This window comes from Crotalus tigris, unplaced genomic scaffold, assembly GCF_016545835.1.
Source record: "Crotalus tigris isolate CLP2741 ecotype Arizona unplaced genomic scaffold, ASM1654583v1 scf7180000017767.837487, whole genome shotgun sequence".
In the NCBI taxonomy this organism is placed as follows: domain Eukaryota; kingdom Metazoa; phylum Chordata; class Lepidosauria; order Squamata; family Viperidae; genus Crotalus; species Crotalus tigris.
The window spans coordinates 75,213-92,520 of NW_024096621.1; the positions used below are offsets into that span (position 1 = coordinate 75,213).

A 17,308-nucleotide genomic window follows, 5' to 3' on the forward strand; every position below is an offset into this window, starting at 1 on the left:
GTTCTTGAAGACCACTTGGAACTTACAGTTGGTCTAGAATGCAGAGGCATTGGCAGAGCTGTGTGAGCTGTTTCTGATGCAATTTAAGATGCTTGTTATTACCTATAGAGCCCTTCAATTTCATAGGGCCTGGTTACTTAAGAGATTACCTGTTTCCTCTTTATTGTTCCTGGAAACTCTCACTTTTGTAGACTGCAGCTGGGAAAAGGGAAAAAAATACTTGGACTGTTTTATCTGTATAAAGGAGACAATAAACTATTCTGAATTGGCCAGCCTGGATTACAAATATTGATTGACTTTTACCTTCAAGAATTATCAAGAAATATTAAGAAAGTTGCTTCTGGACTATTTCTCTTTGGAAGAAACATGGATAATCAGCAAGAAAATGTAAATGGACTTCAGAAAGAAATTCTTCCCATGTTGAAATCAATTCAAGAGACAATTGTTTTAAATTATGAGAAGACTAAAAATAATTTAAATAACATAAATGAACAACTCTCCAACTTAAACTTACTAGCAAAAAATGTTCAGAAAATGACCATAAAGAATGAACTAGCAACTCAGAAACCAGAAGAAAAAATAGAGAAAACTGATATAAAGATAGAGGATTCGAAAGAAGAAACCAACAGGCAGGTACAAATAAATAAAAATTTGGAAGACCCAGATATAACACCGGAAATGGGAAAGACATTTTACTTTTTAAGACTTCAGAATGTATTTGAGGACAAGGAAGAAGAACTGATAGAATGGATGACAGAGCTGTTAGGAGAAATGCTGAAAACTGGGGAATAAGAAACTAAAAGACAAACTGAAAGAAAATGTAGGCTGTTTAACAAATATAAATGGATTAAACGATTTTACAAAACATTTTAAATAAATTGTCTTTTTTATTCCAAATAATATATACATAAACAGAGGAAGAAATACTTGGTGGCCTAAATACACTGATTTGCAAAATTATTTGGCAAAGGACGAAAGCTAGAATAAGATTGAAGAAAATAGACTGACTAATTAGATGAGGTATTATACCATCTAATGAATGTTTGAATATGATTCAAATAATAGAAAATTGTTAGAAATAAAAGGACCACTATAAATTAGAAGGATGTGATTTGTAACTAGGATAACATAATTTTTATAAGATGGGAAATATGAAAATACTAAGAGAGTCAGTATAAGGGAAGCTTTTAGTTACCCAGATATAATTAATTATGAGAAAAATGATAATTGATAAAGTTATTTTGAATAGTAAAGTTATGCTTAAAATCCTACAAGCTAGACTCCAGCAGTATGTAGATCGAGAACTACCAGAAGTACAGGCAGGATTTCGAAGAGGCAGAGGAACTAGAGATCAAATTGCCAACATACGCTGGATCATGGAAAAAGCTAGGGAGTTCCAGAAAAACATCTACTTCTGCTTCATTGACTATGCTAAAGCCTTGATTGTGTGGATCACAACAAATTGTGGCAAGTTCTTAAAGAGATGGGAGTACCAGACCATCTCATTTGTCTCTTGAGAAACTTATATGCAGGTCAAGAAGCAACAGTGAGAACTGGACACGGAACCACTGATTGGTTCAAAATTAGAAAAGGAGTCCGGCAAGGCTGTATACTGTCGCCCTGCCTATTTAACTTATATGCAGAGCACATCATGAGAAAGGCAGGGATAGATGAATCAAAAGTTGGAATTAAGATTGCCGGGAGAAATATCAACAACCTCAGATATGCAGATGATACCACTCTAATGGCAGAAAGTGAAGAGGAACTAAAGAGCCTCTTGATGCAGGTGAAGAAGGAGAGTGCAAAAGTAGGCTTGAAACTCAACATTAAGAAAACCAAAATCATGGCATACGGCCCTCTCAATTCCTGGCAAATAGATGGGGAAGAAATGGAGGTAGTGACAGATTTTATTTTTCTGTGCTCCAAGATCACCTCAGATGGGGACTGCAGCCAAGAAATTAAAAGACGCTTGCTCCTGGGGAGGAAAGCTATGGCAAATCTAGACAGCATTCTAAAAAGCAGAGACATCACCTGCCAACAAAAGTGCGTATAGTCCAGGCCATGGTTTTCCCAGTTGCAATGTATGGCTGTGAAAGTTGGACCATAAGAAAGGCTGAGTGCCAAAGAATTGAGGCCTTTGAACTATGGTGCTGGAGAATACTCCTGCGAGTCCCTTGGACTGCAAGGCGTTCAAACCGGTCAGTCCTAGAAGAGATCAACCCTGACTGCTCTTTAGAAGGCCAGATCCTGAAGTTGAAACTCAAATACTTTGGCCACGTAATGAGAAGGAAGGACTCACTGGAAAAGGGCCTAATGCTGGGAAAGATTGAGGGCAATAGAAGAAGGGGACGACAGAGAATGAGATGGCTGGATGGAGTCACTGAAGCAGTAGGTGTGAACTTAAATGGACTCCAGAAGATGGTAGAGGACAGGAAGACCTGGAGGAACGTTGTCCATGGGGTCGCGATGGGTCGGACACGACTTCGCAATTAACAACAACAACAATTTTGAATATTGATGGGAAATTAAATTTGGAAAAAAAAGAGGGGAAAAAACAAGATACGGATTGAATAAGGGAACTTTGATTGCAAATACATTTGAGATATGTTTTGGCTAGAGAAAATACTATAAACTGATATTATTGACACTATGTATAACATTAGAAACATGTGATGAAGATGTTTATATTTAATTGTATAGGTATTAATAGCAGTAAGAATTATATTTGCATAGTGTGGAAAAATGATTATTATTGGAATACAAGAGGACCAAGGAAATACTGGATGGTATAGTATTGGATATTTTGAGTGAAAGTTAATATGTACCACTGAATGATAAAGGAACCAGACACCGAGTTGTTTATCAAGTACTTATGGTTGTAAAACTTGAAATTAATAAAATATTTATAAAAAGAAAAAATTCCTTTTCCTTTCCCCTCTACCCAATAACTCTACAGGCTAGAACAAAATTTCATACTATGCCACTTTCCTTTACCATATGTTCCAACCTGTAGAGGCTGGCTAAATAAAGTATCCATGGATTTGCTGCTCATTATAAAATGCAGGAGAATGCAATATGCAAAATGGCAAGAACGTTCACATTTCATACATATGTGGAGGTCGGACAATTCAGCTCATTGTGAATAATGTGGACTTATTTTACCACAGAATTTTTATTTGTTTCCTGGGAATTTCAGTTGATATTATAAAGCAAGTCTAATCTAGTTAATGGTAGTGCTTGTCCAAGATCAAAACACTTGGTACATTTATTGAGAATAAACCACACTGAGCAATGTGGTAATAACTTCCAATAAAGACACCTAGCTGTGGGCTATGAATTCTGCTGAAAGCTCTGGGCACTTCAGCCATTACCAATTTGTTACTCTGATTTTAATGGGGCAGTCACAATAGCTTTCTTGGACTGTAGCCAAGACTTCACATACCAAGTGTTTTCAAAATTACAAACTGCCATGGAAATTTAAGAAATTGCAATCATATGTAATCATACCTTAATCCACCTCTCACTGTACGTAACTTATTATGTAGCACAATTAGTCCCCCTGGGTGAAAAAGCCCATTGCCATCTGCATGAAAGACTAATCCAGTCAGTGCCATGGACAACAAAGGCAAAGTCACACTGGCTGCAGGTGGGAGAATTGGTTTTGGCAGGGAGACCGCCCTCGAAGCATCAGAAATGTTAAAGTCTCACTTCTCTTTCCCAGCTACAAAATAAGCAGACTCAGAAAAGTTATCTACTATAATGTTTATTAAATAGTACTTTTAAAAGGCTTTTATACAAATCATAGAAACACAGTTTGGGTTTTCTTTAAACACTGAAGAATCACAGTAAAAGCTTTAAAGTCCACATGATCTCTGGCACAGCCAGTAAAATGATCAAACTACCTTGAGCTGGTAAGATATGCAAAATCCTGTTTCCTGCATTCCCCCCCCCCCCTTACTCCCCACGCTTTCTTGTTGACATCTCCCTAGAAAGCAAAGACCAGCTGTACTGCAGTGCTCCTACTGGCCATGGTGAAGCTGACCATGGGAGGCAGGAAGGCAAGCAGGCAGGGAGGGAGATGGCAAGCAATATTTCAGCAAAGGTACTGGTAACACTAGGCTGCATTTCTTTGTCTTTTTGAAAAAGAGAGAGGTTACTAAAGAACATGGATCATCAAGCACAACATACATTTGCAGATGACAACATACTGACATGAAAATATGCACCTTTTCTTTTCTTTTTTCTTTCACCCTATGAAAAATACAATCAAACACCATTTTCTGCATTAGAACATTAGTAAAGCACCCAGCACAGAGGTAGGTGAGGTATCAGCTATGCAGCATTATGGCCGGTTTCTGCTCACTGAGCGCACACACAACAAAGCCCCTGTACCTGCCAACATAGAATACAAAGTGTGTGGGACTCATGCCATTTGCTCTGCCCTCCCGGCTGAACCTATGCTGAGGGCCTCCATTAAAGATACAAGAAACCCCACATAGCCACTCACATATATAATACATACAGAGAACTCACAAGCACGCGCAAACACATATACATTGTAATATATGTATACACGAACTCTCACTCTCTGTATGTCTACTACAGACAGCAACACTACTTTTTAATATATCTATATCATCTCTGAGGTCTTCCTTCATCCACCATACAAGTATAAGAGAAATACGTATGGGACCCTATCCACCTATGCTTTATTCTTCCACTGAAAACCATGGAGAGCTCCAGAGATAAGCCTTAGCTGGCTCGTGGACCTTTCTTCAACATTGGTAGCAATAATCAGGAAGGGGCCCCTGTAAAATTGGATGGTCCACTCTATAGTTCAGTTTAGAGTGGGCTGAAGTGTATCTATATATGGTATACCTGGATAGATACAGTCATTATTCTGTTAGAGCAAGGCTGCTTTTAAGGCAGTGCTTTTGAAATGTCCTACTACCAGGGTACTTTATGCTGACTTCTGCAATGGAAACCCAGAAGCACATAAAACTAAACTCTTATATAGAATTGGGGGCAATATTCCAAAGTATTCTCCAGGACATGAGGCACTTGCTAGCCAGCTGTTTGCTCTGTGTGAATAGTGGCTATTCCAAAACTCTTGATGCTGCTATTCATTTTAGGAATGATGGATGGCATCTTGCCCATGCTGCTTTTCAAGGGCATATATTTTTATAGGTAGTCCTCAATTTACAACCGTTCATTTATTGATTGTTCAAAGTTACAACGGCACTGAAAAAAATGACTTCTGAGCATTGCAGCATCTCCAGAGTCATGTGATCAAAATTCGGAGGCTTGACAACTGGCATGTACTTCAGCAATGGCTGAAGAGTCCTGGGATTGCCATTTGCGACCTTCCCAGCCAAGCAAAGTCAATGGGAGAAGCTGGATTTGCTTAACGACCATGGCAAAAAAAGGTTGCAAAATCAGCTGTGACTCACTTAATAATCATCTTGCTTAGCATTGGAAATTCTGGTCCCAGTTGTGATCAAGGACTACCAGTAATATTATTTCTTTCAATGAGTTGCTCCTGTTGGTTTTCTGTGGACACAATAGTGCGAAAATCAATGCTTTAACATCCTAGTCTATCACAGAATTAAATGCACCCAAATGAGCTGCACTAAGCACACCTAAACCTGTACAGAATTGTGACTTCAATGTGTTAAAGTGAAAGTAAGTGCCTTGTTCATATCCTTGCACACAGGTGGTTATCACCACACAAACCAAACATTCTAGACATTCAGCTTGGTAAGCATGCATATAAAACTGTTCAGAGGAGCATTTCATAGTCTGCATGACAGTAGATCCTATATAAGTAGGATAACTGTGCAAATCCTCATTTCTATACATGTGTACATATATGACACATGTGTACCCAAAGGTGTACCATTACATTCACAAGTAGCAGTTTAGAAAAGCATTCCTGCGAAGTGTAGCCAGTGAAATGTCTTTAACAATTACTGACAATTAGGTACGTTCCTAGAAAAGAGCTTTGCCAGCACAACATCACAAAGATGAAGCTATATCAGCATCATAATATTGTCATTGAATACCAAACTATCATACTAAGCTATCAGGTGTCATTCCTCAAATTACCACTTTTTTTTTAAACTGCTTATCCAATCTGTTTAATTTGGAAAACTTTCCACATCTCAGTCACTATGATTTTTCCCAAAAAAACCTGTGGCTTGAAGACTGCTGCCAAGAGCTGAACAAAAGGCATTGGAAACTGAACGTTGGTACGTAAACTGGTCTGCAACACACTTCAAGCATGGCACAGCACCCGTGGAAACATTAGATATATATTTGACTATCTGAAAAGACAAAACTCTACCCAGCAGAGATCTGATGGTAATGAAGAAGTGAAAGAGGAAGAGGGACAAGGAGAAACATTGAATGCCTCAGTTGTATTTTGTTACGTCACACATCTCTAAGGGAAAAATATTTTTCTAAGGCACTTTATTAAAAAAAAGTCAAATACATATTCGCACAAAGCCCTTCAAAAATAAACAAGTTGCCATGCAAACCACAACCAGCAAATTGCATTTTTCTGAAGGAAGAAGAAGGTGACAGAAGATTGCTCCAGATCCATTTTTTCAACATCCACACTAGAATATCAGCTTAACTTTGATACCCTGCAATGTTGCCATAACCTTAGGTTTCCAATGTCTGGGTCCTCCCAAAGTGACCTGAATCTGTCAAGGACCGATACCATTGCCAGACAGCACCACACTTATGAATCTGCTCAAAAGGTACATTAGTTTAGAATCCTTCGCAGAAAAAGTAAGTCCTTATTAACTAATGATGACATTAAATCATATCTTTCAGTGAGAGGTATCATTGCCACTCTGTGATGGGCTGAATAACTGCATTTACTCCACAAGCCTTTTAATACTTTTTTTTCCCTCATCAGAGTGGACACAGCATTAACAAAATATATTTCTCTTTCTATCTATCTAGCAGCCTGTCTTCCTCTTGAAGTATATAAAAAGCCATCTCCTGAGTTCTTGGGCACCTTATAATTGTGTCTTTTGTTTGCTGCAATTTTCTTACACTAAAAAAAAAAACAAGATTAAAAAAGAGGGTCAGAAAGAAAAGGAGGAGAAAGAGCCCTTGTGATGAAGGCCTCTGCTGTTTCAGTCCAAGATCTGGATTTAATAAATGGCTCTTATTCACAAACCACTTTAAGGCTCTTCAGCTTCTCTGGAGGAGATGCTTCTGTCAACTTTCACACCTTAGGCAGCCTGTTTCTTTTGTTGGTAATCCGAAAAGAAAGCGCTTTTCCTGCTGACCTATGCGCCAAATCCTTCCGCCCTCCCCCCCATCTCCAATCCCTGCCACTCCTCTTCTGATTGGTGAAAGGGAGCCACACGGTTTCGTTGGATGGGGTGGGGGTGCGAGATGGGGGGGCTGTTGGAAGCGGCTGCAATTTCCTGGACTTGTTTCACACACACACCCCAGCACCGAGACAGTCCTTTTTAATCAAGCACCATTTCTGACAGGTGATTTACTGGTTGGGGCACGCGGGTACCTGTGTGTGCGAGCAAGCGTGAGATTATAATTCCTAAGACTAGAAAGGGGAAGGGGCCATTTAGCAATCTCATCCGAAGAAGGAAATGGCAAATAATTATCCACATTTTGTCCCTTGCTTCCTCAAAACCAAGTGGATCTTTTGCCTTCCTCAGATGGGATTGACTCATAGAAGAAACAAAATGGAGAGCATGGCGGCTCCTTCGTTTGAGCCTACCCAGTTCTTCCTGCAAGAACAATTGCCCATATTTCTTACAACATCCTCTTCCAACTTTCTTCCTGCTGCTGCTTTCTTCTTCTTCTTCTTCTTCTTCTAAACAACAGCAACCCCCACCCCCGTCCCTTCAGCATTCCAGCATGGGCTTGTGTAAAATTATGGCATTCAGTTTCCATAGAAAAAGTAATCTTCCCCAGCCATGACTGCTGGAATGAAATGTCAAATGTGATTTCAGTGCAATCAGTCATGCCTCAGAGCAACACTTTTGGTGGTTCATTTTGACCTTGTGTTTGATACCATCATAAAGCTCGAAGTTATAATTTTCCAGAGTGGTAGAGCTCCGGGAAGAGAGGCTAGTGTAGTAACAGGTGCAGTACAGTAGTAGCCCAGCACAGATTGCCCCTAGAAGGACTCCTAGAGAACTCATGGCTATGATCGTAACCAGGATGGGGTCCAGAGTATATAGCCAGTTCTTCTCTGTGTCCACCAGTGGAGTCAATGGGGAGTTTGTAGAAAGCATGGTGTGGTTTCTGTCCAGGTCTATGGCATCTGAAATGCAATGGGAAGCGAGAGGTTATCAGAAAAGCAGTCTTGGGTGGGACTAGTGAAAGAAATGCCCTTGAGGGAGAAGGACCCCCATGGAGGGGCCAGCTTCTAGAACAGCTTTGCTGGCTGAGGAATTCTGGGAGTTGAAGTCCACAAGTCTTAAAGTTGCCAAGGTTGAGGACCCCTGTTCTAGAATATCTGTCTTTATCTGAGTTTAGCTGGAGGACAGGCCTTACATGCCCTTTAACCAAACTGTCACTGGGATTGTAGGAGATCTTCTCCTGTATAAACTTATAGGAAGGTTAAAATGTCTGAAGCTAAAGGGTCTAAAATACTTTTAATTAAACACTGTTGCTTTGGTAAATACACTGTAATTCTTTTTAAACATATCCTCACAACTTTCTTTACTAGTGGGACTCTTGCTGGCGCTCTTACTTTCTCAAGCCACATGCAACAGGGAGCTTCTGTCTCCTACATGGAGACATAAGGTCAATATTCACAGTTTCAGCCTTACCTCCAATTTGCATCACTTTATAATATTTTCCCTTCCTGCTGTTTGAAAGAAATGCTCTGTGGTTTTACTTTAGCGAAAAAGACTTAAAGAACATGATTTTGTTTGCATCCCTAGTGAAACAAATTATATCTTTTAGTTGCCAAATGTTTCCGTTGCCTAATTTGTCCCCAATTCATGCTCCAGCTAAAGCTTTACATTTCTCTTCCTCTAGATCCATCACATCTGAAGGATGCTAATTTTGTAATGGTGAGAAAATACCAGAAGGCTGGCAGGGAAGCATAGGGAGCATATATGTTTAGTAACAATTATAGAATAACTTCTCCAGGCCTTGAGGAAGGAGTATTTTAGATATTAACTTGCTGTATTCCAACTTGTTCTATATCTGAGAAAAGATATACTTGATGTTTTTGCTAAAGCAGTGTGTGTGTGGGGGGGGGGGGAAGGATCCTTCCTCAATTTGCTCTTCTCCCTGATTGTCAGAGTTCTCTGATCTTGCACCTGACACATGCAACTGTGCCAGTATCCACCCACCAATTAATAGACAGAGTTCTCGCAATTAACAAGCCCTATTTTGTGTAGTGCACATGCTAATTAGGATTATACAATGTGAAGGTAAAACATACCCTAAATATGAGACCAACTACTCTTAAAATACTGTACTTTGTTTCTATACCCTAAACATGACTTGTGTAGCCAGAGGTAAGGACTCACATACACATCCGTACCAATTCTAAAGCAAACTGATTTAATCCACTTACATCAGATTCATGAATGGCTTACTTGTGGCTAAGCAATAATTTGCTTTTCAGAGAATCATAGAAAGCAGAATTGAAACTTGACTACAGAAGCAGGGAACATCTTGCTACTCACCGTCTTCAGAGTCTTCTCCAAAGTCTTCCCCATGAATTGAAACCTCATCCTCCAATTCTGGGAAATCCACTGGAATGAAAAAGATGTTGCAAAATGTCTAATTCAAAAAACAGGAACAAGATACACTTCCCCTTAAATAAATACACACGTTTCAAAAAAATATTTTTTTCAAGGCCAAAGCTAATATCCATTCATATTTATTAGCATACTATGGGAATTACATGCATCACTGTAACTTTTTTTATATTATAGTAAGTTCTATTTTTCTACCACTTGCAGGGAAAATGAGATTTGGAGGAATAAAACCAGATAAGACTGATTATTACTGAAGGAAGCTTCTTTATAATTGCTATGCTTCATTAATAGCATGATCACATTTCCACAGTGCCCATTGTTAGTACACCATCAATGAGGCATCCATGTCATCATCTGACATACATCTCAGTAGAAATAAAGCACAAATGACCACTTTCCATATGGGTATCAAATGCCGTATATGGAAGCCATATATCATCATTATATATATGATTGTAAAAGCCAGATTAAGTTAGTAAGACAAGAATTCCATAAATGCCTTCAGATATTCATGCAAATCGTTCTTATAAGTCTAACTTCTTATAAGCTACTTCCTTTTCATTGTGCCCTCTAAGGGGTCCTTGGTGTTCTCTGAGCTTGCTTGTTTTCTTGCAGATGTTTCATTACCCTATTACCAGTGCTAGTAAGGAGTACAGTTTGCTGTCAGTTTATATTGTGGTGTCTTGACTGTGTGTTGGTCTTAAGGATTCTTTGGTTGGACTGTTTACTAATGGCTCCTTCATTGTTGCCTTTGTTACCCTCAAACTTCACATTTATTGTCCCACACATTCTTCTCCCTTCTTATTTTATTTATTTATTCCTTCCATATCGCCCACTTCTGACTGCCTCCCTCTCTTAGCAGCTGTTTCCATGCTACCTGCTTCAGGCTATTTACTCTGAGTCTGGAAAAATCAGGATGGTGACAGTCAAAATGGATTTCTCTGGCAGTTTCCCTTTTTACTTGGTTTCATTTTTCTGCTTCCCCAGATTTCCATGCTACTTGCTCAATGTTTATGTAATCTGCTCAGATTTTTTTTCACTTTCCTCTTGGAAGTAGGGATGGAGGATTTTGTATGTGTCCCTGCCCACAGGTACATGTATTCTCCAGAGAGAAGTAATGTTTATATATCCAGCTTCTTTTTTGGAAGACAGAGTTTGCAAGTTAACATTTTTATATCTACCCTCCTATCTAATTTGATCAAGTGACAGTTATATATATATATATATATATATATATATATATATATATATATATATATATGCCTAAGCAATGCTACCTGGGCTATTTACTCCTGGAAAAATCAGTGGTTCAAAATGGATTTCTCTGGCAGTGGTGCGATTGGCTCAATGTTCTGCTCAGATTTGGACGTACCTCCAGCGCTTCATTTGCTTAACAGATCAAGTGACAGTTATATATATATATATATATATATATATATATATATATATATATATATATATATATATCTTTGGTTTTCGGGTTTTCTCCCGCGTAAAATTGGAAGTGTCTTGGCGACGTTTCGACGAAGTCCCATTCTCATCTTCAGGCTGGTGTTTTCAGCTTCGTGCTTTGAGCAGCAATGTGTGGTCTTAGCTGTTTCTTCCTTTTAACTGCCAGTGGGGGTATGAACTGATTGGGTGGGAGCTTGGCTGTGTTCTGATTGGGTGGAGGTGTGTTCTGATTGGTTAGGGGCTTGGCTGTGCTCTGATTGGCTGGGGGAGTGTTCTGTTTGGGCGGGGGCTTTGTTGTGCTCAGGTTAGTCTGAGTTGCAGGGGGACTTAAGATGGTGGGCTGCCTTGTTATTTTTTGGCTTCGCATTCGTGGTCATGCCTCATCTTCATGGTGGGTGTCAGTTTGCTTTATGTATGGATTGGAGGGCTTTAAAGTGGCTAATGATGCAGCTGTGGTCTGGCTTCTGGTTTGTGGTCGTGCCTCATCATTGATGTGGCTTTGGGTTTGCTTTTTGCGTGGATGTGTGGTGATGACATCCTGTGTGGTCTTTTGTCTAGTAGCCAATTCACATAGCCTCCTTCAGTGTGTATGGAGAACGAGGTACAACAGTATCCCTCCTACTCCAGCAACATCCAGACTTCAATAGCTATTGAAGTCTGGATGTTGCTGGAGTAGGAGGGATACTGTTATATATATATATATATATCGATGAATAGGAGAAACATTAACTTAACAAATGGGGTACTATAAATTTTATAGATAGGATGAACTATCTCAGGGGTTTTTATGGAAATTATATGATTTTTCAAACTAATTTGACAGACTTATGTCTATTTTTTTAGTAATTATAGTTCCTTGGGAATTTATATATTTATATATTAAAAAGAGAATTGCCCCATTTTAAAAAATAATCTTATGTCTGCAATGGGGGAGGACATTAAACATTCTAGTATATTTTAAAAGTTGACTTTTGTACCTGGATCGTTTGTGGGTGGGCATTAAATACAATAAGCTGGCAGGAAGGGGAAATTGAGTTATACTTCCTTATTAATTTTCTACTCTTCTGTCATTGCAGGGATTCTATAAACATGATTTATACATTTGTTCATCAATTAATTTTATTCAATTTTCTTAATAGTCCATCCACTTTTTGGACCTGGCATCATTCATTTTGGCAGTAAGGCCCCAAGCATTTTTAGCATAGGATGTTTGGGGCCTTTGGCCCTATGAAGATGTAAGGATTAACTGTAGTTGTATAGTAGACATTTTGTTTTTGTTTTGTTTTACTCCAGGGCAATATCTCACATTTTTAAGGATAACAAAGTTTAGGCATGAACATACATGTAATCATTGGTGCACTCAATACTTGATGGCTCACAACTGATGACAGCAATTCTATCTGTTTAATTACAGAAAAGGCCACAATCATGAATTCTTCCCTCCTTTGGAACTGACCTAGGTTGCAATAATTAGTGATTATCTTCCTTCCATTCTTCTTGAAGTAGAGAGAGTGTTCTTCCTCCCTGTAAGAGTTCTCTCTCAGCTAATAAAAACAGACAGCCCTCCCCTTCTTACAGAATTAGTATAACTTAAACAAACGTCAATCTATACCGTAGCCAGTTGGGACTAACATGTGAGGATTGCTGCCACCACAGTGACAGTGTTGGGAATGAGGAAGCAACTATTGTAGCATCTTGATTTATGGGCACTTTCCCCTAGATTAATCTTTGGTTGATGTTGAATCATCAGACACTGAAGTTGTGTGTGTGAACACAACTGAAGCTCAACTGCCTTCATGAATAAATCCAATCAACAAATGTGCTACATTTTTATTCTTTAGTGTCAGAAATGAAATCACACAACACTGTCCCTATCATTTGGGGGGGGGGTATTCTGCTGTTCAGCATGTTTCACACAAGTTGAAACACAAACAAAAAACAATCAGCTGACAATTTGTAAGGCCAATGAAGTGAAACATGAATCTGTGCTTGACAAGCATGGCACAAACAAATGCCTCCCACAGAAGGTGGTGATACAACATTCGGGAATTACAAGCAATTATTAAAATTACAAATGTACTTGCCACAAGAAAACTAAACCTGAACTGCTATGCAGAAATGTGTGAGGGGCTCTGTTACTGGTACAGGCCTTGCTAAGTATGCCTGAAAAACAAAACAGTCCCAAGCAGGAGCAAAAAAACAAACCCAAAAAAACCCAACAGCAGTAGTTCAACAACAGCTTGGAGGACTGGGTTTTCAAATCACCCTCAAGGCCATATGGAGACATTTTGCTGCCTCAAGCAGAGTCCGGAGGGTACCCTCCCCTGCCACAGCCAATGTTCGGCTGTGCTGCAACATTTAAAATGGAGCTAGGTTGAAATTTTATCTTGCTTCCCCCCCCCCCCCGCTTTCTTTCTACCAATTGTTATTCAACAGAGTAAAAGAATTAGGAATTCTTTTTAAACATTATCATGAACAGGATGAAATTCCCTTGCATTTAGTGATAAGGTGGGCAAGGGGTAGGTGTGTGGTAGATCACCATTTCTGCAATGACCCACAGCCATTTTGATTTCAAACAATTCCAGTAAGGGAGAAACTATGAGAGAACTCCCTCCTGTTCTCTAGGGCTTTTTCTGAAGGCTTCCCAGGGTGTGCCATTCCTCTGAGAAATATCAGCGAACAACACAAACAGCACCCTCCACATCACCAGCAATGAAGCTTAAAACAACCACCAAGTGCCATTTGGAAGAATGTCTCAAAGCCTAAAAATAGCATAGAATAATAATAATAAAAAAACCAGATTCCTGTGCCTCAAGGGTGGGGAGGAAACTTCTAAGACATCAAATTTTATAGAGCATTCATGTAGAACACAACTCTTGTATTACATCTCTGGGGTTGTTGGCAGCAGAATCACTTTGTCCCACTGAACAATCAGCACTGTTTCCATTGTAATATGTTCTGTCAAATGCTTGGCCCCAAGATTTTGAAACTGCAATGCTGGTGCAGTCCCTCAGCTCTCGAGCCTCGCTCTTGCACAGAGCCGTCTGGTGAGGAAAGCGACGCTTGGCAGTCCACTAAAAGAGCCTTAGCACTGAATGGAAAATCCATAGCTGAGTATGGAGCAGGATCCTATCAAAGGCATCATCCAGCTGTGAATGTTTTGTGTTCTGATTGTGTGTTTTATTCCTCTTTCTGAATATTTATCCTTTTGTTCTCTTACAGTGTTAGAATGCCTGTTAATATTGTATGCTACTCAATGTTGTTCAGGAGACTAGTAGCCTTCAAAATCTGGTAACAAACAAGCCAACAGTCAGTATTAGCAGCCATTGATCACCTGAATTCTCCATGAACCTGTCCAATCCTATTTTTAAACCAGCCAGATTGGTTCCCATTATCACAACTGCTGGCAGCAAATTCTATCAATTACCTATGCATTGTTTGAAAAAAACATTTCCTTCTTGTGTCTCATGAATCTTTCAGAATTTACTTTCAGGGGATGTCCTCAGCTTTGAACATTGTGAACACAAAAGTTCTTTTTCATCACATTTTCCATGCCCAGCATGATCTTAAATAGAGAATTACCTCCCTTATGTCTCTCCTTTTTTCAAAGTGAACACCACTAACATCTATGCTGATAGTCTTTGCTTACTGACCACCCTTTCAGTGACCACTCAAAACTGTGATGTTGTTGAAGTTACGACTACTGTTCCTTGAAGTTCTGGTGATACCACCCTGCAGTCATGTAATTGAAATTAGGGTGATGGGTAATCAGCTCAAACTTACAATTGTTGCAGTGCTCCATAGTTACATGATTGCCATTTGTGCCTTCTCTTCTGGCTTTCCACACACAAAGCCAATGGGGAAGCAAACAAAAGATGTCACAAATCACTCAAGTAATTCCCTCCTCCCCAATCTCCCTGCACTCACGCAGTGTGCCTTCTATTCCCTGGCTCCCGTTCTCACAATGCCATGCTACAGCACCCCCTTCCGCAACTTGTGTGTGGCCTGTGGTTAGCCCCCTAGGATCTGGCTACTTTAAGTTTGAGAGAAAAATATACCAACAAATAAGAGGAACACCAATGGGATCACTACTCTCAGGACTCATAGAAGAGACCATAATGCAATACCTAGAAACTGTAGCACTCATGAATACAACCCAAAGTATGGATCTGATATGTAGATTACATTTTTGTCATAAGGAAAAGGGAACAACTAGAGAAGACACATGAAGCTATCAATAACATCTTCAATAGAATAAAATTTACAAGGTAAAAGGAAAACAACAACACACACTACTTTTTCTGGATTTCCTTATCAGGAGAGGCAGATGGCAAATTAGAAACACAAGTTTATAGTAAAACCACCCACAGTAAGTGCTCCACCACAAAAGTAACAATCCAAGAGATGCTATATAAGAACATTAGATGAGCACAAACACACTGCAGCAACCCTGAACATCAGGAAAAGGAAACAGATAATCTGTACAACATCTTCCAACAAAATGAATACCCACACAACTTTATCCAAAAATATGTGCTCACTCAACTCACTACTGCACAATCAACACAAGCTGTTAAAAGGATTATTTATTTAGCATGTGGTTGTTAAAAGGCTAACACTGCCATATATCAAAAACATCTCAGAAACAACCAATAGACTATTACAATCACCGTAGCACACAAATCAACTAAAGTCTTACAAAACATCTTAAGTAAATCAAAAGACCCAATAGCCCCAGAAGAAAAAACAGGAGTAATCTATAACAGGGTTCCCCAACCCCTGGTCCATGGGCTGGCACCAGGCTGTGGCATGACAGCAATTGGGCTGCGCAAACAAGCAAAACCCTATCTGCGGGATGCAGGCAGTATGCAAAACCATGCCCCCTCCAGTCTGTGGAAAAACCTTCTTTCATGGAACCGGTCCCTGGTGCCCAAAAGGTTGGGGGTCGCTGATCTATAATATATAGTTTAAGGACTGTAGCAGCCATTATGTATGACAAAGGCAGAAGACTAGCAGAATACATCCATGAACCCAACTAGCAGTCAGAAGACATGATGAAAATTCCTTAATTACAGAACATAGGCACAGATTTCACCATAGCTTCATCTGAGAAACTGTGAGCATCTTAGGACACGTCCAAAAATGCTACAGAATTCCTGGAAGCCTAGCACTCCAACAAATCAGCCATCAACAGGCACATAAAGATAAGCAACATTTACATAGCATTCAAAAGAGACAGTAAAAAACTAAAAGACCACAACACTTCCTTGCCAGCAATCAATACCCAGATAAGCAAAATTTAATATCAAGGTTAATACCAGACCAACAGTCAAGCAATATGTAATATTCCAATCAAGAAACTACTAACTCAGATAAAGAGTAAACAACAGCTTAATCAAGGAACTACCAGTATCTTCTAGCTTCAATGTGGAAAATCATTATATCAAAAAAAGTTTTTAATCTAGACAGAAGGGTTTTAGTTGACTTAATAAGGGCCCTTTAGGATCAAGCTCTAAGAATTGCAGGTCAAGGACACTTACTCTGAAACATCTACTGAAACTGGTGACTGAATATATAATTTTTATTAAGAATTTCACATAAGTATAAAGCAAATGTAAAGAAAAATATGAAGAAAAAAGAGAAACAAGGATGAAAAAGAAAGCAGAACTGAACTGAAAGAAAGAAAAACAGTGAAACAAGAAAAAATATGAAGCTTTTTTTTCAATAGTTATAAACAAACATCATCCTCCTTCCCTCTTGGTATTACAAAAATTTCTTCTACCACTTATTTAATCTCTTTTCAGTCATCTAAACCATAAATGATCAGTTCACTTCTTCCATTTTCAGCAAGAAGTCCATATAAGGTTTTCAGTCATTTAGAAAAGTATTTGTAGTTTTACCCCTGGCTAAACAGGTCAATTTTGCCATTTCTGCCTGCTCTGACATTTTTACAATCCATTTTACCATTATGGGAATTTTAGTATTTCTCCATCATTGTGCATATATAGTAATAATTCTTCTGTGCTCTACTCAGTCTCTCTTTAGTCTCTATCTCAAAAAGTAGTGACTAAACTTTCTTTTTCTTTTCTTTCTCA

The 17,308-nt window shown here is 39.0% G+C and overlaps 1 protein-coding gene across 2 annotated transcripts in view; it reads right to left on the bottom strand.

Annotated features, from left to right (window-relative positions):
* Positions 1–3,747: 3,747 nt before the first annotated feature.
* NRP2 (neuropilin 2) overlaps positions 3,748–17,308 on the bottom strand; it is a 218,001-nt gene continuing 204,440 nt past the window's right edge. For both annotated transcript variants that reach the window (XM_039341563.1, XM_039341562.1), the window contains exons 16-17: positions 9,687–9,755; positions 3,748–8,305 (exon numbers count right to left, since the gene is read on the bottom strand). In XM_039341563.1, coding sequence (XP_039197497.1) covers positions 8,001–8,305; positions 9,687–9,755 — 374 coding nt within the window. In that variant the 3' untranslated portion in view covers positions 3,748–8,000. The remainder of the gene's footprint in view (positions 8,306–9,686; positions 9,756–17,308) is intronic.